At 40.3% G+C, this 25,393-nt stretch overlaps 1 protein-coding gene across 1 annotated transcript in view; it reads right to left on the reverse strand.

Moving 5' to 3' along the window:
- AGPAT5 (1-acylglycerol-3-phosphate O-acyltransferase 5) overlaps window positions 1-25,393 on the reverse strand; it is a 42,098-nt gene that overhangs the window by 15,733 nt on the left and 972 nt on the right. The window contains exons 2-5 of the mRNA XM_020880883.2: window positions 13,987-14,056; window positions 7,606-7,721; window positions 4,189-4,278; window positions 1,324-1,414 (exon numbers count right to left, since the gene is read on the reverse strand). Of these exons, the coding sequence (XP_020736542.2) occupies window positions 1,324-1,414; window positions 4,189-4,278; window positions 7,606-7,721; window positions 13,987-14,056 (367 nt within the window). The remainder of the gene's footprint in view (window positions 1-1,323; window positions 1,415-4,188; window positions 4,279-7,605; window positions 7,722-13,986; window positions 14,057-25,393) is intronic.

Below are 25,393 nucleotides of genomic sequence, written 5' to 3' on the forward strand. Positions count from 1 at the left end.
TGTGAGGCATCAGCAGTCAAATAAATGGTGGTGACAGCTATGGATTTAGAGGAAGGTGCTATGGATTTAGAGGAAGGCCACCATGAAGACCACAGACAGTGAAATAAACGAAAGAGACCCGGGTCAGACATGGGAAACAGCACAGGAAACAGGAAAGGATGAAGCAGAAGTGGACAGAGAGGAGATTAGTTGGAAGCACCAGAAAGGCGGGAGGAAAGGAGATGAGCGTGACAGAAATCTCGGGAGAGAACTTCAGTGAGCACCAAGGATTCCACCTCCAGGCATGATTAATTAACCAAAATTAACTAGAAGCAAACACTCTCTTTCTCTGATGCACCAGCCCATTTCAACTGCTCACTGCACAGGGGTCAGAACAGAGACATACAGCAGATCCTCAGAAGCACCGCAGAGGGCCCGGCCAGCCCTGCAACAATGCACCCTCTCAGACAGACCCCGTGTGATCCAGCCAGCCTCCCAGACACCTCTGGGAGCACAGTCCACCTGGCTAAACTGTACACCTACCGGTATACCAGCTATCCAGGTCTCTAAAAGATGGATGCTAAGAACATCCTTGTTACTGGGGACAGCAATAGCTTTAAGTACTGTAGACTAACTTTGTGTAATATTCTCCATTAGAAGCTTCACATATCTTTAATCCTTACACAGATTTAGGTTTACCCATGGGAACAAGCATACCCCCCACCCCCCCAGTATCCCCAGGGGACTGGTTCTAAGACCACCCCACCACCATCCACTCCCTGGATACCAAAATCCCCAGATGCTTAAGGCCCTTATGTAAATATGGCCGAGTACTTGCATATAACCTATGCAACCTCCATATGCTTTAAATCAACTCTAGACCACTTATAATAACTGACACAATGCAAATGCTATGTAAATAGTTGCCAGCATGGCAATTTCAAGTTTTGCTTCTTGGAACTTCCTGAAAAAATGTTTTTAAAATATTTTCCACCTGTGGTTTACTGAATCCATGGATGTAGAATCCACAGATCTGGAGAGTTGACTGTATGTTTTTTAAGAGGTGGGCCAACTGATGCTCAGTAACATCAGGCAGCTTACGCCCATATGGCTAATTAATGTTAGAATCTGGATTCCAGTCTAGGTCTGTCAACCTACAGAACAGAATCTCTGTCCATCACAGAGAAGCCACACTGCAAACAAAGGTTCCATCTAAATAATCATGTCCCTGGATAGATTCTACCTTAATCTATGGTACCGGAATACATACACAGCAAGCACTTAAATTTACTCTTAGACACATTTAAAAATAATAGTTTCAAATGTAGTTAATTTTTTACTTACCTTCTTGAGCAGCAAATGCTTGACTAGCTGAAATGACTTTTGTTAGTTCTGGATTATATCTTGTTCCCTCCGGAAAAATCACAAGATACATCTGTGAAGACATAAAGAATTGGTTTGTTTTATGTCAGTGTTTCTGTTGTTTCTGTTGTTGCTGTTAACTTACCAATGATAACCCTGTTAATCCTAAGAGTATTTCCCATGGTGGTGAAAAAAAACTCAATTACCTATGACCTTTATTGCAAGCAGAACAACCAAAACGCACAAATTCAATTAAGTCATGACATAGCATAGACTATATTTGAAATGCAGTCCTACATTTATTCAGATGTCAGTCATTTATAATCTAACAACATTTCTAATTACATGCTAATATTTACTAATTTAAAAGCTTGCCATAAAATGCTGACTCATAGAAAGCCTCAATTCATTAATGAAAGAGGTTCCCCCCACTAAGATTCTGTAAAATCACTTTTGAAAAGGCGCAAATTTTAGACATCAGGGTCCCCAAGTACACCTCATCTGATGGAAACCATATATAAATATATAAATCTCCATAATATAAAAGATAATAGGTGTTTATATTTCAAAAGATTCACATAGCAATGTTTATTCAGAAGATGTATTTCTTAGTAACTTTTGGGAAAAAAATCCTGCAGTCTCTCAAACAACGTGCATGCATGCTAAGTCGTGTCTGACTCTTTGTGACCCCATGGATTATAGCCCTCCAGGCTCCTTTGTCCATGGGATTCTCCAGGCAAGAACACTGGAGTGGGTTGCCATTTCCTACTCCAGGGAGTCTTCTTGACCCCGGGATTGAACTCATGTCTTTTATGTCTTCTGCACTGGCAAGCAGGTTCTTTACCACTAGCACCATCTGGAAAGCTTTCTCAAATACTACTACTAGTGAATAAGAGCTGATTTAATCATTAATCATTGATTTCAGTGAGGAATATTAAGTCACATGGAAGTTGACTTTATAAATATATTCTACCTTCCCAATTATGTGATTAACTTTCAGAAACAAAAGAGCCTAATAAAGAGTCTGAGAAATACTTAGCTGTTTCACAGCACTTAAATATTAAACAGTGAAGCGACCACCCAGATTCTATGAATGTGGCCTCATCCCCACAGTGACCTGAGCGACAGCCAGTTGCAGTGCTGCCTCACGAGCCTGGCAGTCCATCATTCAGTGTCACTGCGTGACCACCAAAACACTAGACTCTTGCCCTTGAAAAACAGAAATGCTCTCTGGGAGCCCAAAGTGAAAGACTAGGTTATTTGAGGGCTTCCCTCGTAGCTCAACTGATAAAGAATCCACCTGCAACGCAGGAGACCCTGGTTCAATTCCCGGGTTGGGAAGATTCCCTGGAGAAGGGATAGGCTACCCATTCCAGTATTCTTGGGCTTTCCTGGTGGCTCTTGGTAAAGAATTTGCCTGCAGTGCAGGAGACCTGGGTTCGAGCCCTGGGTTGGAAAGATTCCCTGCAGGAGGGCATGGCAACCCACTCCAGTATTCTTGCCTAGAGAATCCCTAAGGACAGAGGAGCCTGGTGGGTTGCAGGCCATGGGGTTGCAAACAGTCGGATGCAACTGAGCGACTAAACACAGCACACAGCAGGTTCTTTGAACTGACTTTCCTACTGAAAACAATTTAGAAAGCTGGATATAACATCATCTTAAGAGCATCCAAGAGCTGACAAGATGTAAGACCAAAACTAAAGCAAACACAGAAAAGCAGAAGCAAGCCCAGAGAAGAATTTAGCTCTAAGAGAAACAAAAAGTGAGGGGACAGACATCTAAAGCGACAGATCTTCTGTTAGAAAGAGTAAGAGTGAAACAGAAGTGAAGGGAACACCAAAAGGGCCACACTCCTGGGGTAAAAGCAAGCCAGGTAGTCACGCAGGTCTCAGAAGGTCCTGTCTCAGCACGGCCTGGGTGGTCCAGGGAGCCTCGAGCTTAGGCCTGGGCTCGGGTGGGGCCCATGGGAGAGGCGCCTCCAGGGACCGGACTAAAACAAATGCCAGCGTTCTCTTTCATCTTATGCTCGAGCTGATTTCTGCAAATAATTTTTCCAAGGTCACCAAGCACATGGGGAAAGGAGGCACCGTGAGCCAGGGAGGAGAGAGAGGGAGTGGAGAGAGAGGGCAACTGGGGGGAGGAGGAGGCGAGAGGCAATGAGGAAGGAAGAGGGGAGAGAACTCGAACCTGTGAGCTACGTTTCGGAGCACCAGGACAGACAACCACGCAGGGCCCCAGGGAACGAGGCTCAGGGAGGCACGGCTCCCCTGCGGCCCTGTCCTCAGAGGGAGCGGAGAGCCACAGGGAGCAATGAGCATTCTGCAGGGAGAATGCAGAGGCTTCTTCTGTGGGCAACAAGGTTTTACAAACTAACGCCTACATGCAATGCTCTTCATTTGCAGATATTCATACTTTTTCTGACTTTTCAAATAACTCAGTAGATACAAGAAATCCAAATTCACACTGACAGAAAACAGTAGTTCTTGTAAAACTCCACCCGATGCAGAAGAAGAGGAGTCAGAGGAGTTCCTAAGTAGCTCAAGTGTAAGGTTACAAGGGCAGTTCTGTTTCTAATTATAGGCTAAAGACACCAAATGTTCTCCTTACTCCTCTTTAAGGTCAATATTGACAACCACCTGCAAAGGATCGAATCGCCGGCAGCAACTTTTCTGATGGCCAAAAATAACTGCTTGCCTATATTTAGAAGGTTTTTTGCTGCCTCAAAAACTCTGAATTAGTTATTACACATGGGGTAATATATTTTCAAAACAATTCTTAAATGCTAATTTAATCCTTAAATTACAAATTGAGAGTTGATAAAAAAAATAAAAATGAGAGTAATCTTACTGGAGTTCCTGCGTTGATGTAGCGCTGCAGCTTTTTCCTCATCTGATTTTCATTAAATTTGGCACTTCTTTTTACATAGATTCCTCCATGCTGCCATGAAAAAACAAGGGGGAAAAACATATTTACTATTAAAATGTCCAATGGCCAGTCATCAAAATGGTTAACTTTATTTCCAAAGGGTGAAGAACAAAATTACATTTTAGGAATTAAGTTATATTTAATACATTCAAATGTTAGCCTTTAAATAACATTAGCTGAATTCTGTGTTTTCAATACAATTGAAATAAAACCATGTATGGCATTTCATAGGAAACTACACAAACATTTAGTTTTGCTGGAAATTAAAAATGCATTCTTACCTTAAAAACACTTTTTTTTTTCCAAATGAAAGATTCAGTCAAATGGATCTTAGCTCTCAGTTATTCCACTGACTTCTTATGTTGAAGCCCTAACTCCTAAATGTGACTATATTTGGAAATGAGGTTTTTAGGAAAATAATTAAGGTTAAATGAGGTCGTAAGAATGGGCCCTGATCCAATAGGAATGATGCCTTGTAAGAGACTAGGACACAGACAAAGTCACGTAAAGGACAGACAGAGAGAAGACAGCCACCCGCAAACCAAGCCTCAAGAGAAACCAACCCTGCTGACCCTTTAGTCTTGAACTTCCAGCCTCCAGAAACTGGCAGCAAATAAACTTCTGTTGTTTAAGTCAGAGTGTGGTATTTTATTATGGGAGCCCTAGCGGGCTAATACAAACACCACCATAAAAATTGTTTAGTCACTCAGTTGTGTCCGACTCTTTGTGACCCCATGGACTGTAACTTATCAGGTTCCTCTGTCCATGGAGTTTCCCAGGCAAGAATACTGGCAAGAGTTGCCATCTCCTTCTCCAAGGGATCTTCTCGACCCAGGGATAGAACCCAAGTCTCCTGCACTGGCAGGTGGATCCTTTACCACTGACCCACCAGGGAGGCCCTCATAAAAATTTAAGATAACCTTAATTAAACCTCATAAGTGAACGTCATTGAAACTTTGCATCAGGTCTTTTTTTTTTTTTTTTTTGCCTTCCTCTACTCTAACTCAAAAACTCATCTGTAAAATTTGAACAGACTGGCTGAAATTTGATTTTGTCTTACTCAAGAATATGAGTAAAAGGAAATAAAGAGAAGCAAGGTGGGGACAGGATATAGAGGAGGGGAAGGGGGGTCTTAGATTCTGGATGTGGTTCCTTCACACACGAGCTGACTTGCCTGAGAACAGGAAAGAAACTCCAAGTGCTCTAAGAGTGCAGGTGCTGACCCAAAGTAAGTAGCTTGGGTACTACTCACCCAAGTAAGTAAGCAGTAGTTTGGGCACTACTTACCCAAACTAAGAAGACCGATGAGGATCAAGTCATGCTTAACGAACTCTTTAGAATTAGAGCCACAGGATACACATACTGCAATGTGAAACTTTCCCAAGCTTTCAGTGACATTATCTCTCTTCTTCGCACACTATTTCCTACTAATCATTTAATGTGCTTATTAAACTCAATTTTCATTTAAAAAAATCTGAGTTCTTTCCCAGGTATATGGAAGCTACAGAAGTCAAGACCAGCTATCTTTCCCTTTGGAACTCCCCGATTAGTGATGAAGCAAAATATGTATAATATAATATATATATTATATGTATGTAATAGAGTGTAATATAAGAGAATGAATACGTGTTACAATAAAGGTGGCCAGAATTGAAAGCAGAGTGGAAGCAAGTGTAGAGAGCTCAGGTCAGTCACAGCTGTCACACATATCTCTAGTTACACTCACAGGACTTAAATGAGAAAAAGCTCTCTAGTGCCTTTTTGATTTTTTAACACACAGTAAGGTTCCCAAAACATCTGCGTTTGGCTGGGATGAGGGAGCAAAGAGGATTCTGTTCTATTCCAAAGGTAAACTACACCTGTCAATGTTTACAAGCTGGTGGTTTAGAAATGTTTAATTTCCTGAATATCTATATATTAAAATTAAAGAGGGTGAGAGATGATGACATGGTTGGATGGCATCACCGATTCAATGGACATGAACTTGGCAAACTCCAGGAGACTGTGAGGGACAGGGAAGCTGGTGTGCGGCAGTACGTTGGATTGCAAAGAGTCGGACATGACTGAGCGACTAAACAACAACAAAACATTTAAAATACACCACCACCACACATAAAATAAATAAAAAACTTGACTGTTTCCTCATTTGCTTGTAAGTAACTATTTTTGAATAGCATTATTTCTGCTTCATACAGACTGTAAAAAACAAGTCTGCTTAAAAGAAAATCTTACTTCCTGGCATAAGTTATGCAACCCACTCCAGTATTCTTGCCTGGAGAATCCCATGGATGGAGGAGCCTGGTAGGCTACAGTCCATGGGGTTGCAGAGTCGGACACAACTGAATGGTAATACAAAGTCCATTCTTTTTAATTTATTTCCATTTACACATAAACAAAACAGTTTAAAATACTTTTCATCAAAATATATTTGAATTTTACTTTCCTTTAGAAGGAAATAAGGAAAAGAAAGAGGAAATGGACAGTCAAGACTCTAACCTCCAACACCACAGGAACTCTTATCACGGGACTTGTGGGTAGCATGGACTGTCCAAGGGGTGACTTCCAGATTTCTATCTTTTCAGGGCTTACTATAACTTTAGCCTCTCTTCTTTAATCGAGTATTAAAGTCTTATTATCAAGCATGTCTTCCACACAAATTTCACTCTTATTTAGAAAATTGCAAGTGTATATGTATTAGTCACTCAGTTGTGTCTGACTCATTGCTACCCATGGACTGTGGCCTGCCAGGCTCCTCTGTCCATGGGATTCTCCAGGCAAGAATACTGGAGTCAGTTGCCAGAGCCTCCTCCAGGGGATCTTCCCGACCCAGGGATCGAACTCGTGTCTCTTGTGGCTCCTGCATTGCAGGAGGATTCTTTACTGCTGAGCCACTGGAAAAGCCCCCAGAAAACTGCATAACCATGATTTATTCAGAAAAGGCATAGAAAAATGCTAGTAATCCCCTTCTGAATATTAAAGAACCTGTTGTATAGTTTCATGACCTGATGGTTATTATGTGATTTCAAAGGACTTTTATAAAATAACATATACTGAACATTTATTATGTACCTGACATTTTTCTATATCCTACAGATAATTACTTTTTAATTTATTAAGGGTCCATCACATTTTTTACCTTTGAAATTTTTTATATGATTTTTGTAGTTTGCATTTTTTATTTAACAATTTGGATAATCAAGACATATATATAAATACACATCATTAAAAATGCCAAATAAAACCACATTAGTTTAGAATGAACTGGTAAACCCATAAAAATAAACCCAAAAACCTTAAACATCCACACATATATAAGAAAGCAGCATGGAGAAAAGTTACCTGAGAAAAATAACACCCATACAGCGGTAGCCATTTGAGCCCATCTTTCAGCACGTAGCGCACGTGGCCGAGAGCGTTCTGCCTGACGGCCAGGATGTCGGCAATGATCCAGTCAACTGCGAAGACAGAACCCGTCAGTCCTAAGTGATCCCCGCCACAGAAACAGAGCCTCTTCACAAGACTGTTATGAAGACGTGCTTTGAAAATATTACTCATAGAATTTTTAAATTTTTTTAAATCAACCCCAGACATTTGAAAAATACAAATTCTGTGGGTTTTTTCAGGTTTGTTTTTACATTTCTTAAAAGCTTATTTCAGGGATATAATGCAAAAGCCATACAAATCAAAGTAATACAAATGATGTAGGAACAAAGAATAAGATAAGCTTCTCTAATTCTTAAAGTCTAGAAAACATGAAATGATAGGCAGAGATTGGCTAAATGAAGCTGTCACGTTCAAGAAAATATTCCATATATACTAATATGCTCAACAAAAGGCAAGGACATTTTATCTTTACCAGTGACTTTCAGGACACAATCATAGGCTGTATCAGAATTCAAAACGAAGATGTCTCAAAGTTTACAACTATGCTGGGCACTTATGTATTCTTTACATATCAAAGGACAAGTAGCCAAGCTGCTAAAAACTCTAGTTATGTAGATATATTATTACTAAAAGGTAAACAAAAACAAAAACAAGAAGACATCAGTTAAAAAAAAAAAAAAAAAAGCATCAGTGAGCTGATAACACCAAACCCAAAAAACTTGTAGGAAGAGAGAAGCTGTTAATTGATCTTTCCAGCAAAACAAATTCTGAACAGAGGAACGAGCCCTTCCTTGCCAAAGCAAAGAAACAGGGGCCAGCAAAGGGTGCAGAAGATGTCAAACAGAGGAGATGGTTTAAAGAAATTAAGAGAAAATGAAATGAAGTTAAGACAGCAAACGGTAAAGAGTCTTGAAGACCAGAGAAATGTGATTTGAAAACAAATGGCTGCAAACTACTCTATTCCTTCATAGAATGAAAATGATAAAAAAGAAATGTGAGGGAGGCTGTTCTAGCATCTACAGATGAACTGGAAGACAGGGATACTTGAAAAAAACATTGATAAGAATCTGAAAGGATTCAGTCACAGGATTACAGCTGTGTTCAGGGTCAGGTGAATGAGAACAAAAGGAATAGATTCTTGGAGGAATATGGTTTTGTTAGGTAGGAAGGTACGCATGAGCCATGAGGGGTGGCCTAGCCAAAAAGGATGCAAGCTGATCTCTAAAGCCCACTCCAGACACAACCAAGAGAGCTCACAGAGAGAGTTTTCCAACTCCTGCACATGCACCCTGGGCACACAGGGATACAAACTAACCACAGGGGCTTCCTCAAGTAACCTGAGAAAGCTACGAGCCCATTAAGGGCTCATAAATATTCTATATATAAATACACCTGATTGTAACAGACTGAATTATGGGAAGACACGCACAACAGGCCCTGTTGCTCCGTAACTTGCAACTGTCAACCGGCCTTGAGTGTATGCCCATATGCATTCCCTTTCTTGATGGGTGGCGGGAAAGCCCTCTTTTGCACAGGATACAGCCAACAGGAGGAGATGGGAAGTATAAAAAGGGGGGAGTCAAGAGGGACCCTTATGATGAAGTTTCAACCAAAAAGGACAGTTTTCCCGAGGATTAGGGGAGGACGAGCTCTCAGCTGTGTGGACTCCTTCAGGCGCCGCACCGTGCTGGACGGAACACGCCACACAAGACTCAGCCGGTTCAAACACTGAAATGTCCTTCTGGAGAGGTGTTTTATCAACTAGTATACATCTTCCTTGTCTGAATATTTCATCATTTAACTCTTTCTTGATTTCAGAGGTACAACTAATACATCTCTAATTTCTGTCACGGCTCCCTTTAAACAGAGGGAAGCAAAGATGTCGCCGACAGTAAACGAACGATCCCCTGTGTCTGTCAGGCAGCGACACCTACTCTATTGAACATCAATTATCACTTTCTCCAAAGCATGTACCTTCCCTTAGAAGTCATCTCCCTACCCCCCTCCCCTCTAATTCAAATCAAACAGGCACTGATAAACACATTTCTTCCTAACCATGTCATAGAAACTAAATAATTAAATTTGTTAAAACTATACCTAATGTAAAAGTAGAGACTCAGAATAAATGGAGAACGTAGTGTATTGTTTATAGGCTACAAAATATTCTGAAACAAATTTTGGTACAAGGCTAAGAACAAGATTTGGTATCTTTTCCAGGGACAAACATTTTTTAAAATTTGGAGGAATTTGAAAATTCTTTTTTATATTAAACACATATGGCTATACTATGGCCTAGATACACCTTCCAGTAACTTGAAGGAGAAAGTGTCAAATTTACAAAATATGTCATGTTTTTAATGAACTTGCCTGGGCTATGCCCTTATACTTTTGAAATATTTAGCGAAAAAGTTTAAGAACTAACATAAGTAGTCAAAGGGCTTCCCTGATAGTTGGCAAAGAACTGCCTGCAATGCAGGAGACCCTAGTTTGATTCCTGGGTCAGGAAGATCCACTGGAGAAGGGATAGGCTATCCACTCCCATGTTCTTGGGCTTCCCTTGTGGCTTAGCTGGTAGAGAATCGCCTGCAACGTGGGAGACCTGGGTTGGAGACCTGGGTTAGATCCCTGGGTTGGGAAGATCCCCTGGAGAAGGGAAAAGCTACCCACTCCAGTGTTCTGGCCTGGCGAATTCCATGGACTATACATTCCATGGAGTCGCAAAGAGTCAGACACGACTGTGTGACTTTCATTGAAGTAGTCAAAACACATGTGCTGGGTGCCTCCAATTTTTTCAACTCAATTATCTTTTTAAATTGTTTAAAATTCTCAACTAGGTTTCAGATAAAAGACACCAGCTGAGTTACTGATGGCTGGGATAATACCTTCTTAACTGGTCACCTGATGCAAAGAGCTGACTCATTTGAAAAGACCCTGATGCTGGGAAAGACTGAGGGCAGGAGGAGAAGGGGACGACAGAGGATGAGATGGCTGGATGGCATCACTGACTCAATGGACATGAGTTTGGGTAAACTCTGGGAGCTGGTGATGGACAGGGAGGACTGGCGTGCTGCGGTTCATGGGGTCACAAAGAGTCGGACACGACTGAGCAACAGAACTGAACTGAATAACTATTCAGATTTTGTGCTCTGGCATGAATAACTTAATTAAGAGATGAAGAAATGCAGCTGTGTAAAAATTCTGCCATGGTGATCCAGCTCAAGCAGTGCCACAGTTTATATTATTAACTTGGAAGAGAGGAGGGAAGGGCAGAGGAGAGGCAGCAAGAGAAGCGAGGCTCTCCTCAACTGTGTGACTAGGGAACAAGAGTTTCCAATTCTTAAGGGCACCGTGTTGGCTGAAAGGAGCCCTGCACGTGAGGTACTCGCCTATCATGGATGCAATGTGACCTGGAGATTAGCTGTCATCAACACCATCACTCCTACTGTTGGCTGCCCTTGAGCCAGACTCTCTGTGAGGTTAGAGCCAGGTTACGGAAACTGCCTACAAGCCCTGACCAGTAGACATGACTCACAGCTGACCAACAAGGCTCAGAGAGGCTAGGCCATCGGCCCACAGACACACAGCAAGGAAGTCAAGTACAACGGCATACCAACTGGGGTCTGACTCCACAGCCCAGGCCTTTTAAAGAAAGGCCACCATTCACGCTGTTAGTTAAGGCAAATGTCACCCAGACCAAGGAAAGGGAACATTCCATGAGATTAAAAACGTCCAGAATGTTCAAAGCAGAGAGTTAAGGAAGGCGTGGGGAAAGGAACAGTGGCCACCGCAGTCCTGCTGACTCTGGAGAAAAGTCAGTCAACAGAGACCAAGAACGCAGAGTCGGCAAGGGCTCACTGCAAGCGAAAACAAGGGAGCAGAGGGACAAATTCAGATGCCAGTTCTGCAGCCAGCCAGGCCAAGAAAAGCCTCTTGCGTTCTGGCAGGCCTTGGAGAGCATGAGCTGGGAAGTCTAAACTCAACAGCAGTCTTTGAAATGTTCTTTCTGCCACTGACATTTTCAGTTTATTCGATGGTGGTTTTCAGGGTCTCAAAAGGGTTTCATAAAGGGCACCCAGACACGACAGGCCAGGGCCCATGTCCCTGGGTAAACGAGGGGCCTGCAGAACCTCAGACTGCAGGCAGAGTTTTATGCATCCATATTCTAACTGAAGCCTGCAATTCTAAAGTCATTTAAAATCTCTGTCTAGTTATGCTCCTAAGCTACGGGTTTTTTATTTATGGTCATGCCACCGGCTTATAGGATCTTAGCTCTCCAACCAAGGCTTGAACCCCGGCTCTCGCTGTGAAAGCGCAGCGTCCTAACCATGGGACTGTCAGGGGATTCCCTGGACTTTTTAAAGGACTCAAAAAGCAACCCTCCCCGCTCCTAATGGCTGACTGGCGTGGGGCCGGCACCCAGGTCGGGCGAGGGTGTAGACGGCCAGGTTCTCACAGAGATGTGCAGCTTTCTCCCATCAGCCGGGGCTGACTGTGGACCTCACACTTCCTGTTCTACCCTTGCAGTCCCAAACATTGAAGAGTTTTGAAAAATCTGTATTCCTCCAAATGTTTCCCCAAAGTCCACACTCGGGAGTAAGGGATATAAAGGCCAGCACACAGCGAGCACACCCAGGAGAGCAGTGGCCTCGGGAAATGTCCAGAGTCCTTACTCTACAGGTTCGTCCGGGCCCCACGGCTCTGTCCCTAGAACACTCTTTCCATTGAAGCCCACAAAAAGGCAAGTTGACAGGGAACCTAAACAAGGAATTTTAAGAGAGACCTTTTAAATAGAAAGCTAGCTCTAAGTGAAATTAACCAGGGGCTCCATACAAAGAAAAATGGGTTAAATGAACCACTCCCTGTCCTAGAACCAGAAATCCTTTTTATCTGGATCTTGGAAACTTGGTAAAGATTGGCCATCGCTAGCACGACCAGAATAGCAAGACTGTGTCACTAATAAAAAGCTCGATAAGACTGGAGAAAGCGTGAAAATAAAGGAGGAGGTCAGGCTGCTTTATGGACCAGAGTTAGAAACAGACTCTGACCATATCCTAAAGTCAAATGTAATTAAGTCAAACAGTCTTAGCAGTTAGGGTAATAAGATTCAGTTCAGTTCAGTTCAGTCCCTCAGTCGTGTCTGACTCTTTGCGACCCCATGAATCGCAGCACACCAGGCCCCCCTGTCCATCACCAACTCCCGGAGTTTACTCAAACTCATGCCCATTGAGTCGGTGATACAGGGAAATACAAATACATCAAATTCCTATTCACTCTTTGTAACATCAACTCTTGACCTAGAAAACTGACTGTAACTACTAATAAGCTAAGTTAAGAAAGAGGCATTTCTCCTTCATAACTGTTCCGAAGGTACAGGTAGTGATAACAGTAACTGAAGACACACAGCTGACAGGAGAAGATAAAGGACAGCCACAAACATCAGTGATTTCCCAGTGAGGTGTTACCATTTATTAGTCTGTTTTTAGTCTTGAACTTTTGCTTACTACATTTTTTTTTACTACATTTTTAAAAGTAATAAAAATGGAATTTAGGAAGTGTGCATCAAGAGCAGTTACAGCTTTGAAAAAATAATGAAGTCGGATGTCTTTTTGATTGAAGTATTTGGAGAACTAAAAAGTACCTGAATTTCTTAGTTTGGATACTGTAGCATAGTTATATAAGATGCCACCTTTGGGAGAAACTTGGTGACGGAGTCACGGGAGACTATGTACTATTTTTGCAAATCCTTGTGAATCTACAATTATTTCAATATAAAAAGCTTTTTAATTTTTTTCTTTAAAGCACCTTGACCTAATTTAAAGTACACACTGCTATACTGGAGACCAGAGTCTTCAGTGATTCTTCTGATAGAAAAGGGAGCTATAATTAAACCAAAACATTTGAAGAAGCAAAAGGAAGTGCAGACATCAGAAAATAATACTGTGTTTAGTAATAAATACAAATTGGTACAACCTTTCTGTAGCCTAACAATAAAAAAATCTAAAATGTTCATACAGTATGATCCACAAATTTTACTTCCAAAAACAAAACTTAAAAAGGAAGAATAATGAGTCTTTAAAGCGATAGTCAAAGAAAGAGAAAAAAGAAAATAGCTTATATACACCCAGCAGAGGGACAAGGAAAACACATAGCTTTCACAGTCTCATTTTTCCAAAACAGTAAAATCACAAAAATACAAGGTCACATATAATATCTGCATTGAAAATTCAAGTTTCAACAACAACAAAAAAATCCATTTAAATATATCAGAACATTACTTTGAATTACTTCTCTACTGTGTGTGGAGAGACCCAAGTTTCATGCAAATGAAATACAAACCTGTGCTTTGATGATTTGCTAAATATATTACATTTTCTTTATTTTTTGGCAAATCTCCATATAGCAATATCTAAAAGATAAAATAAAGAGAAACATTATGTTGATATTTTAAAACATGAACTGCAGTCACATACAAAATATGACAATGTCAAAACACTGACAAAAACATGATGTCATGAATATGTCATCCACGATTAACAACTATTCGACTTCTCTTAGGAGCCTTAGAGACCATCAACAACAGCATATGACTAGAAAGAAGCTGCGCACAGGGCAGGTTAATGGTCATTAAGAGAAACAATGATCAGTCATCCTCCGGAATTTTCACTGATTTCTCACAATATCTGAAACCCTGTTCATAAGGAAAGAGCCTACAGGGGGAGACACAGGCGTGCACACAGCAACTATGATGAAACACAATGTAAATATTATGAAAACACAGTCTATTTTAAAGACCTGTCAGCCGCAGAGCTGCAGTAGCATGTGTTAGGTGTGGTAACAGTATGGGAGGTGATGAAGGGATGACCATGAAGAGGGGAATGAAGGGATGGAGCGGCAGCGTCTGGGGCCAGCATGGGTGTGCCTGGCAGGGCCTGGTCACAGCCAGGCTGCACGCAGTCAGGGAGCTGGCGCGAGCGGACCGGAAGGAGAGCTCAGCCAGAACGCAGTGTCCTCTGAAAGCCAAGCTAAAGACGAAAACTTTATCCGGGAAGTAATGGGGGAACTTGGATCCTGACTGGGACTCTATTATGCCTCCATACAGAACTCTCTAGATGAAGTCCAAGTGATCCCTAGGAAGGGGGGCTGCAAGAGGGGGAGGGGGTACAAGCAGGCTCCAACTCCAGCTTCCATGTTGTATGTCTTTAAGTGGGTGGTGGGAGCGCAGGGGCTCCTTACAGGAGTCTTTCTGTAGTTTTGCATGTCTGAAATACTTCACAGTAAATCATTTAAAGTAATTGGGAGTATATTTTTAAAGGCTTCAAAGGAAATGACTCCTAACAGTGTAATTTTTTTATTCAGGGCATTTGTTTCCATATTTTGTCATCATGGATTATTCAAGAATATGAATTAGCTACAGATCTATCTTTTTCCTGATGCTAGGGAAAACTGAAGTCAAAAGGAGAAGGGATGAGATGGTTAGATAGCATCAGCCACCCAGTGGACAAATGAATTGGAGCAAACTCCAGGAGAATTCAGAGGACAGGGAGCCTGGTGTGCTGCAGTCCATGGGGTCACAAAGACATGACTTACAACAACAACTGAACAACAACTATCTTTTTAGATAGGCACAGAGATTGTCTTTTGAATACAACACTACTCATTAATATCTTAACAACAGAACAAACAAAAGGACGCTGTTATCTCTGTAGATATATATAACTAGATGACAAAGTTCTGGAGACCAGGGACTCAGAATGAGATTTCTATTATCTTCCTCAGAAAACTATACAGTGCTATGTGGGTCAGTCAGTTCAGTCGCTCAGTCGTGTCCGACTCTTTGCTACCCCATGAATCGCAGCACGCCAGGCCTCCCTGTCCATCACCAACTCCCGGAGTTCACTCAAACTCATGTCCATTGAGTCGGTGATGCCATCCAAGCATCTCATCCTCTGTCGTCCCCTTCTCCTGCCTTCAGTTTACGTGGGTAATATGTGTTTAAATATTTTCTCAGTAATTTTTTAATATAAACATCCCCTCTTGAGCCTCACTCCCCCACCCCCACCATCCGACCCATCTAGGTCATCACAGAGCACCGAGCTACTTGCTCAATAATTTTTTATTAATAAAGTCTATCAAGACCAAAACAAAAAAACCAAAATCAGTGACTTGATCCATGCAAGGTTAAAAAGTGGAGTCCTAGTTTGTGAGCGATCTACCCTCTCAGCAACGAGCCAGAGTTGCTTTGGGAACCCTAGGTAGGACTCACTGGGTTCAAAGCACTGCGACCAAGAACTTCTGGCTTGACTTCCTTGGACAGGATACTCACAATGACAAGCTGTGGTTTAATTGATTCAATCTGAAAACCACTCTTTGGAGACCTGCCTGCCCTCAGGCTGAAGGCAGTACTTGAGCCACCCAGGGACTCTCCTTCCCTTTCACTTCATTAAGAGACTACAGCCTTTGAAGGCAGCTGACAAACAAGTTATTAAAAGGATTTCTTTTTCTTAGTTTGATTGTGGTAGTCATTTCATAATGCATACCTATGCCAAAACATCACAATGAATAACATGAATAGGTAGAATTTTTATGTGTCAAAAACAAACTTAAAAATTTAAATAATGGGTATTCACAGGATGATAGTTATCAATCATACAGAAAACACAGCACTGCAAACTTTATTTCCTATACAACTAAATATATTCCACTTTAAAATAAAACAAGCATGGTGAGGTGAAAAGAAAACCACAAACATAACACAGTCATCTAATCTCATGACAAACAGTCTCCAGCAGTGAAACTGGTCAATCAATACACTCACCGGCAGCAGACCAGCATTTGACCATCACCTGGTCCAGCGCCAGTCTCACACGTCAGCAGGCCTAGCACAGAACCACCACGCTGCCTTGATCGGTGACTCGTGATGAGTCAACAGCACCACTTAAGAAGATCCCACACCATCACTACTTGGGCTGAGTCCACATACTATATACCACATTGGCCTTAAAACATCAGGTTCCTACTTTTGTTTACAGATACAACCATGAACCAAAAAGCTTTGCAGGAAAGCCACCTCTGCTTTCCCTGAGGCTCACTAATTTCCCCCATCCTTAAACGGCTTCCAAACAACTGACATTTTCAAAATGTAGTTTGACTATCTCAATAACAAAGTTCAACAGGCCCAGTGCTTAAAAACAGACCTTCAGTGGTATCTAGAAAAAAGTAAGACAAGTAACGAATTCTGGTGGGCAAAACAGATAGGCAAAATGTGAAAGGAACAAAATCTTAATTCATAGCCACTAAAGGGAAAATAAATGCATAGTTCATACTTTTAAAGATTATTCTTCAATATGCACCTCACTGAAATAAAAGCTATTTCCAATTGAGATGCAAAAGAAGATGGTAAGCCTCTGACATGAATTAGGATCTCAAAGCAGGTATTTGGATTCAATGCCTTTAAGGTTTTTTTTTTTAATTTGTCACTATAATTTGTTTGGAATTCAACAGAAATGAAAGTTACAAAGAATTTCCCTTAATATTTGAAAATTTAAAAGCTCTAAAAGCAAAGTAAGTGAAATGATGAACTGCAAACCTTACTGCAATAGATGCAGCCCTTGATTACTTAGTACTTCAAGTAAATATTGATTAGCCAAAGAAAGAAATACATGAGTATAATGTTTATGTACCAAACATATGGGCATATGTACGAAAGACTCTTGAGAGTCCCTTTGACTGCAAGGAGATCAAACCAGTCAATTCTAAAGGAAATCAACATTGAAAATTCATTATGAGGATTGATGGTGAAGCTCCAATACTTTGGCCACCTAGAGTGATGGGAGCTGACACTTGAAAACACCCTGATGCTGGGAAAGATTGAAGGCAAGAGAAGAGGGCAGCAGAGGATGAGATAGATAGACAGCATCACCAACTCAATGAACATGAATTTGAGCAAACTCTGGGAGCTAGTGAAGGACAGGGAAGCCTGGCATTCTGTAGCCCATGGCGTCACAGCACTTACAAAATACCCATACATTTACATTGTTAAATGACTCTATGATTAATTAAAAGCCACCTGCACTCTCTCATTGCAGTCATCTTAGATCAGCTTTTTCACAACATTTATTCACCTCCTCACGGAAGCCCTCCTGCCTCCTAATAAGCTGGACCCCAAGATTCATCACTTCCCCTTTTGCATCACAGTAAACCCTGTCTCCCTGTGTACCCCTATTTCTGCTCACATCACATTCCCCTTGAGACCCACAAGCTCCTCGGGGGCAGGGACCTCACCCCTGTTCTGCCCAGAGCCCAGCACCCAGGTGCTTTTCAACAGATGTTCACTGAATCAATAGGCTGCATCTGTATTTCTCACAAGTGGATAAAGCTACGCCTCACTTTCAGCAGTAAGGGGTTGGGGTAGAGACAAATACTTTAAATGCACCAGTGACTTATTTAAGGCATCATTCTGTGAGTCTTCTGGTACATGTATTTCAAATTACAACCACTTCACTGGCAGGTAATTTGTTCCTTCAAACAAGGCACATGAAAAACATGGCTTTTTTGGTTCTTCCTAAGTTTCTGAGTAATTTTAGGTTCATCACAATTGTTCAATTTGGGGTTCATCAATATTTTTAAAACTCATGTAAAATCCCTCTAAAGAAAAATAACAATGTTCTCTTTTAATTTTATTAACTTAACAGACAATAAAAATGCTCTTTGATTATCTTCATTGTGACTGAAACACACTAGTTACAGCTCTGTTCCAATCAAACAAGCTCGTTTAGGTTGCACAAAGAAAGCTTTCAGCAGACCTGGGTTTAGGCAACACTGTTCTCTCACCTGGATCTCACCTTTACCTTTCTTTTGGTTTGTTCCCATGATTTGTAAACTACTTGAAGACTACCTCATTTGTATCCTGAAAAGGGATGGCAGAATGGAATCTAAAATAATCACGTTTCTCACACAGTGGAATATCCACCCAACAATGCCTTGGGGACATAAAACACAGCATACTTTCTCTTCAAAAAACAAACAAAATTCTTCATTTATCTCAATATTAAAAAGCAGAGACACTACTAGACAACAAAGGTCCATATAGTCAAAGCTATGGTTTTTCCAGTAGTCATGTATGGATATGACAGTTGTACTATAAAGAAAGCTGAGCACTGAAGAATTGATGCTTTTGAACTGTGGTGTTGGAGAAGACTCTTGAGAGTCCCTTGGACTGCAAAGAGATCCAACCAGTCCATCCTAAAGGACATCAGTCCTAACTGTTCATTGGAAGGACTGACGCTGAAGCTGAAGCTCCAATACGTTGGCCACGTGATGGGAAGAACTGATTCACTGGAAAAGACCCTGATGCTGGGAAAGATTGAAGGCAGAGAAGAAGAGGGCAACAGAGGATGAGATGGTTTGATGGCATCACCGACTCACTGGACATGAGTTTGAGCAAACTTCAGGAGGTGGTGATGGACAGGGAGGCCTGGCATGCTACAGTCCATGGGGTTGCAAAGAGTTGGACTGAGTGACTGAACTGATCTCAGTAATATCTATTTTCTTTCACCATGCAAACTGAAATACGAATTTTGTAAAAAAAAAAAACTTTCTTCACTGTCCTTCAATATACATGATGCTGTAGAAAGGGCTCAGAATATCCACCCCGAAATATGCCACTTTGACATGAGGATTATTTTGAGCTGAAGGCAACTGAGAAACAGCACACACAGCTCGCTGTTCTCCCCCTAAGCTTCCCTTGGTAAAGGTGACACTAAACTCCACTCATCAATGAGTCAGCAAACCTTACTAAACACCCTTATCGCGTATCCGTTTCCCAGGGACCATCCCACCATTTACCAGCTCCAAGAACCCAACACACCTCTCCTCTATCTAGCTGTGTCTCCACAGTCTATTGTCCTTTATTATTAATAAAATGATATATACACCCCTGGGCTGAAGAATTCCATGGACAGAGAAGCCTGCAGGCTATAGTCCATGGGGTCACAAAGAGTCAGACAGGACTCAGGACACATATACATCCCTGGGCTGAGTCTAACCACTTCTTACGGTTTTCACTTCTTTTCTGTGATGCTCCAATAAAAACACGCTTATTTAACATGTAAAATACTAAAATATTTTTAAAATACTGACATCAATGGAATTTGTATGCCTTTTCTTCTGTTGTGACTTCTGTCAATTTAATTTGTGGGCCCAGCTACAGAACATTTTGCCTCTTCTATGCTGCAATATAATCATCATTAAGACACAAGCAGAAATGTTCAATTCACATGAAGATGGGGATTTGAATCCTAGTCCATCACCTTCCCAACTTTATGAACTTCAGCACAAGTACCTAACCTCTCCTTGCCTTTTTTTGCTTTTTGTAACTTGTAAAATGAATGTAATAATAGTAACTACTCCCCACAGGTCGTGGTGAAATAACTGAGACCATGTAAACTACTCCACATTATTCCTAGTAACGCTTCCCCCAAAACGGTAACTGTTGCTATTAGTAGTAATGTTAGTCACTCAGTCATGTCTGACTCTTTGAGATCCTATGCACTGCAGCTCACCAGGCTCCTCTGTCCATGGCAAGAATACTGGAGTGGGTTGCCATTTCCTTCTCCAGGGTATCTTCCAGACCCAGGGATCAAACCTGGGTCTCCTGCATTGCAGGCAGATTCTTTACCATCTGAACCACAGGGGAAGCTCATGTTGTTATTATTATTATCCAATAAGGTGAAACTGTTCACTTAAAACTGTGTTAAATGATGAATGGATAAGAGAAACAGATTATCTAGTTTATCTTCCTTTAAAAAAAAAGTCTGATTATGTAGAAATGCAGCTATAATATCAGCATAAGTAAGTTCACATATGTAATTCACACTGTGATCATTTATAATCATTTAAAGAGAATTTTTAAATGTATTTCTATGTCAATGAAATATATTATTTCAAGATCACATACAAGATTTCTACTGTAATACACATGAAACGATGGTCTTTTTCTGCCCAGTTTGAAACATTTCCCTGAACAGGAAAAGTATGATGCCCTTCTGAAACAAGGTTAAAATATAAACATAGTCATTTGTCTAATAATCAGTATAAAAATAATTATTATGCAACATTTAAGTGGAACCTTACAAATCACAAAGCTCTCTTTATACAATATATTCACCACAGGTATCGCTTGATACTGTCTTCATTTACAGATTGTGCTTTTCCTGAGTATCTGTGATGGATCTGTCATTGAGCTAAGCAGCTTCACATATTATCTCAGTCTTCAAAATAACAGGAAAATAAGAATTCCATTTAAGAATGAGAATACTGAGTTGAAAAATTGGTTTACTCAAGCTAACAGAGAATGGCAAAGTACTAAGAATTACACCGGGTTTCTCACCCAACATCCAAAAAGCTTTTGAATATAACAAATTACTTGCAAAAATTCCAAATAAAAATTGTCAAATGAGAAGGAGTCCCATGTATTAGAAGCTTATGTAATTTTTTTCACTTTGAACATTAACCACAAGGAGGTAAGAAAGCCTCCAGTAAAAATTTAAAAACTGACATAAAATGTTTTCCTACAGAAACACAAATTAAGAATGGGAGCAAAGCAACATGTAAACACATGAGGAGTTGGCTTCATCGCACAGCATCTAACACAGAAGAATCACCTTCCCCCAGTGAAGTAACCACTTGTATTCAGTTATACTCCAGTGTTTCCTCCACTCTTTGCTCATTTTGTCATTTTGTAACATCCCATTATACATTATTTAAAAAAAAAAAAAAAAACTGACTTGTTTCTAATTGCTAAGTTGTACACTGGGAGCAGAGGCTATTTTATCAATGGAAACAGTGCCTCACATGTGGTTAGCACTTAATATGACCCTGTTTCCAGGTATCACCCCCATCATTATCTCTCTGCTTCTATCACATACACTTACACACATATAGCCCTCTAAATCCCCAGGCAACACTTACTTATTTGGGGTTTTCATTGCTAATTCATGGAAAGAAGCATAGTAAACAAAATAAACCTGACAGAACTGATTATTTTTAAAAATTGCAAAAAAGTGCAGGTTTTTATTTTTTATTGACAAGTATACAAAAGTATCAATACTTCTGAATCGATACTTTTATATATATATTTTGTAAATATGCAAGTCTCTATATTGCTAGCTGTTTCAGAACTCCTTTGATAAGGTCTCTGACCTTATTCTCAGTCTTTGGTCAACTAATAGGGCCATTCAAGAGCCCCCGCGGATTAAAAGTGAGATGTGCCCGCATTTCCAAAGAAACACAGATCGGCATCCCCTGTGTAGTGCTCTGCCCTTTTGCTGAAAGGGAACCATCAAGTAGTCACTCTTGCCACCTACAAGGAGCTACAGTCAAGGGAAGGGGACTATATATATATAGTATATATATATATACTATATATATATATGCCCCTGCTATGCTAATATTACAGGTTAATGTTACACGTAAGTAATCCTGACATTGAGATGGGGTGAGATCGTGACAGGCATAAGAGGAAAAATGCCTGAGCTGGAAGAAAGCATACTGAGAAGAGCAGCGCAAAGGCGCATTCTCGAGAAGGCGCGGTGAATGGGGGAGCGGGTGCTGGGAAGGAAGCAGCAGTAGCACAAAAGTGAAGTCAGTGAATGGAAAAGCTGACTAGGGCGGAGCTGTGATGGCCTTGAAGGCCATGCTTAGGAGTCTTCATTTTTTCTCAGTTATCAATGGAATAAAACACAGCATGTTACTCCTGCTTGAAGTATAAAAGCTCAGAGTGGTTCATAACAATTGATACAGCCTTCTTGAATAATCTAGCAGAGTCACAAAGACTCTATAAAAGACTCTATAAAGTCTATAAAACTAGACCAATTTAGGAAAGAGGGAGAGTAAACTGTATATACAGAGAGTCCTCTTTTCTTTTGTTTTCCATCATAATGGCACAGAAGTGTCCCCAAAGGTTAGAGTATATTTAGTGCTACTATAAAACCCATCCAAGAAGTTAATTTAAAATGGAGAAGTCTCTCCACAATTCATACATTTATTTAAAAGCTCCTGGTAGAAATCCAAAGTTACACACCAAACTGTTGCAGGCTGGAGGAGGGAGTGTAGATAAGGGAACTTTAACTGTCTCAAAATCTTTACGCAGTGTTTGAATATTTTATTGCACCTGTAACTTAGAAAAATAAGGTAATTAAAAAATTTTTATATGGATGCAACCCAAAATTACTGTGTTTCTTATAGTCCAGGATTGATATTTCTAGACAGTATAAAAACAAGGTTCTAATTACACTTCTCTAAGATTTTCTTATAAGTCTGTTCCCTGGCTGGACTTAAACTGTGTTAGATTGGAATCGTATTTGATTGAGAAATGTTTAATTTCCTCTTTCAAAGGCTGTGTCATTCTACTTAAGCATCTTCCGGGTTCTGTGCCTCCTAGCTAAACTGAAGGTAGTAGTCTAAGGTCTTTAAAAGTCTTCACGAGGATGATAAATACGTAGAGAAAAGAGAAAAGGAAACAAGGAAAAATTTATATTCTACATAGGACTACTGATATTTGAGAAGAACCTGGGCAACATTTTAGCAGAAATGCAAAAAGAATCCAAACGTGACAAAGAGCTTGGACTTGTGAGGTCCCTTCTCTGATTCTAAACACATGTTTCATTCTAATAACTAAGCTGCTTTTACAAGCTGCATGCTTAGTCATGTCTCACTCTTTGAGACTTCATGGACTGTAGCCTGCCAGGCTCCTCTGTCCATGGGATATTTCAAGCAAGAATACTGGAGTAGGTTGCCACTTCCTTTCTCCAGGAGATCTTCCTGACCCAGGGATGGAACCCGTGTCTCTTGCATCTCCTGCATTGGCAGGAGGACTCTTGAGCACTGCGCCACCTGGGAAGCCTGCTTTTTACAGGATACAGAATACAAATTTATCTCATTAAGAGTTTAGCACTACTTTTGAGGACACAGTGCTACCAAAATAACTAGCTATAAACAGCCTCCAGATATGAAGGCCTTGAGGGTTTCTGAGGAACTTGAAACAACTTTTCAAGTAAATGTATAAATTATTAGAGTATTCTAATTGGACACATTATATAAACACCAAAATCTTAGACTTAACTCTGTCTTACTTCTAGTGTTATTTGAACTATTTTATATTTGAAACAGGTCAATTGAAAAACTAAATTTATTTCACACCAAATTTCATATTTGACTGTTACAATGTATCATGTTAGCATTTAGGGAGGTAGGGATTAGCAGTCATTAGTGTAAAATCTATTTTAAAGTAAAACAGTTGTTACTAACTGATTTAAGCAGGAAGAAAATGGTAACTAAAATACTTAGGTTTTAATGAGGAGGCATGTTGTGTATCACTATATATTTCGGTCTGCAAATATCAAAGTTCAGTTTTTCATCTATTCCAGTAGAAGGAGGAGAAAGTGCAACATTTTTTTAAATACACAAGAAAAATGAATCCTGACATTTAGAAGATTATCACTAGATACTGGTTCTTTATGTATTTATAAAAGGATGTCTGATGGTCTCAAGCATAATTCAAATTTTTATTTAGCATGTGTGGGTCCCTGATGAAGTCTGTTAGGAATCCTTGAATTGAACAGAACTGATCAACAGACTAAACTCTTAAAAAACCACATGCTGAGGTCTATACTGAACAAGATGTGAGATATACAACTTCAGAAACACCGGAAAGTTCAGACCCATTTTTTAAAATTTAAGAAACTTATTATACAAATTACTTCAGCCATATATGTCGTATTGCATGGGACATGTTACATGCTTTTAACCAAAATTTAAAAAAACAAAAACAAAACACTGTAGTTAGAATTATTTTTTGAAGAGGTAAATGACTGTGTTATATTGTTTTGAGTCTGTTTCCTAGCCTGCACCTACTGACATATGATGTAAAATTAAATATGTATCATGACAAAACCATACGTTTAGACAACTGTGGTGAAGTAAGAACACAGTGGGGAAATGACTGTTCTGAATCAGTGAAAATTTTAAATGAAGCCCATTGTAAAAGTCAAAGATCAGCAAACCATTATCTGGAAAAGCAGTCTTTCTTTTCTAGGAAACACAAATACTGATTTAAACAGAGGCCCTGGCTTCTAGTTCCCACCCCCCAAACCTCCAACTGGGGCAAGTTCAGAGTCATCAGGCATTAACAGTAAGGCAACTGCAAATTCAAAATAGTAGCTGGTGGACAAGAGGGTATAAGCAACAGCACTAGGGGGTAGTAAAAAAGACAAAATAATGCCTTCCCACTCACTCCAACCCATCCACAACAAGAAAACAAGAGGGCTGGGTATAAGGAAAACCAAGAATTAAGCTCTAATTCACCCCCCCCCCCCCAAATTGGAGAACAAAAGGAAAATTAACAATTTTTTCCCACAGTTGCTATTTTTGTGTAAGACTTCAAAAAATTAAATAAAAAGGGGGTTCTACTTTTGCTTGTTTTACAAATTTAATCTACAAATAATCCATTCTCTACAGAGAAGGAAAGGAACAGAAAGACAAAAAAGATTAGCCACACACTTAAGCCCAGTCAAATTTGGCAAGAATGTTATCTCCGGTAAGGCTTCTCCAGTAACAAATGTGTTACTTTTCATGCTCAGCTTTCAATCATCCTGGGGAAGAACGCGAAACACAAAGTTGCACTGCCTGTCCAAAGAGTAACACCAATCTGTCTGCAGAGAAGGTCTCCGATTTCTAAGAGCGCACT

The sequence above is a fragment of the Odocoileus virginianus genome, chromosome 32, assembly GCF_023699985.2.
Source record: "Odocoileus virginianus isolate 20LAN1187 ecotype Illinois chromosome 32, Ovbor_1.2, whole genome shotgun sequence".
NCBI classification, from domain to species: domain Eukaryota; kingdom Metazoa; phylum Chordata; class Mammalia; order Artiodactyla; family Cervidae; genus Odocoileus; species Odocoileus virginianus.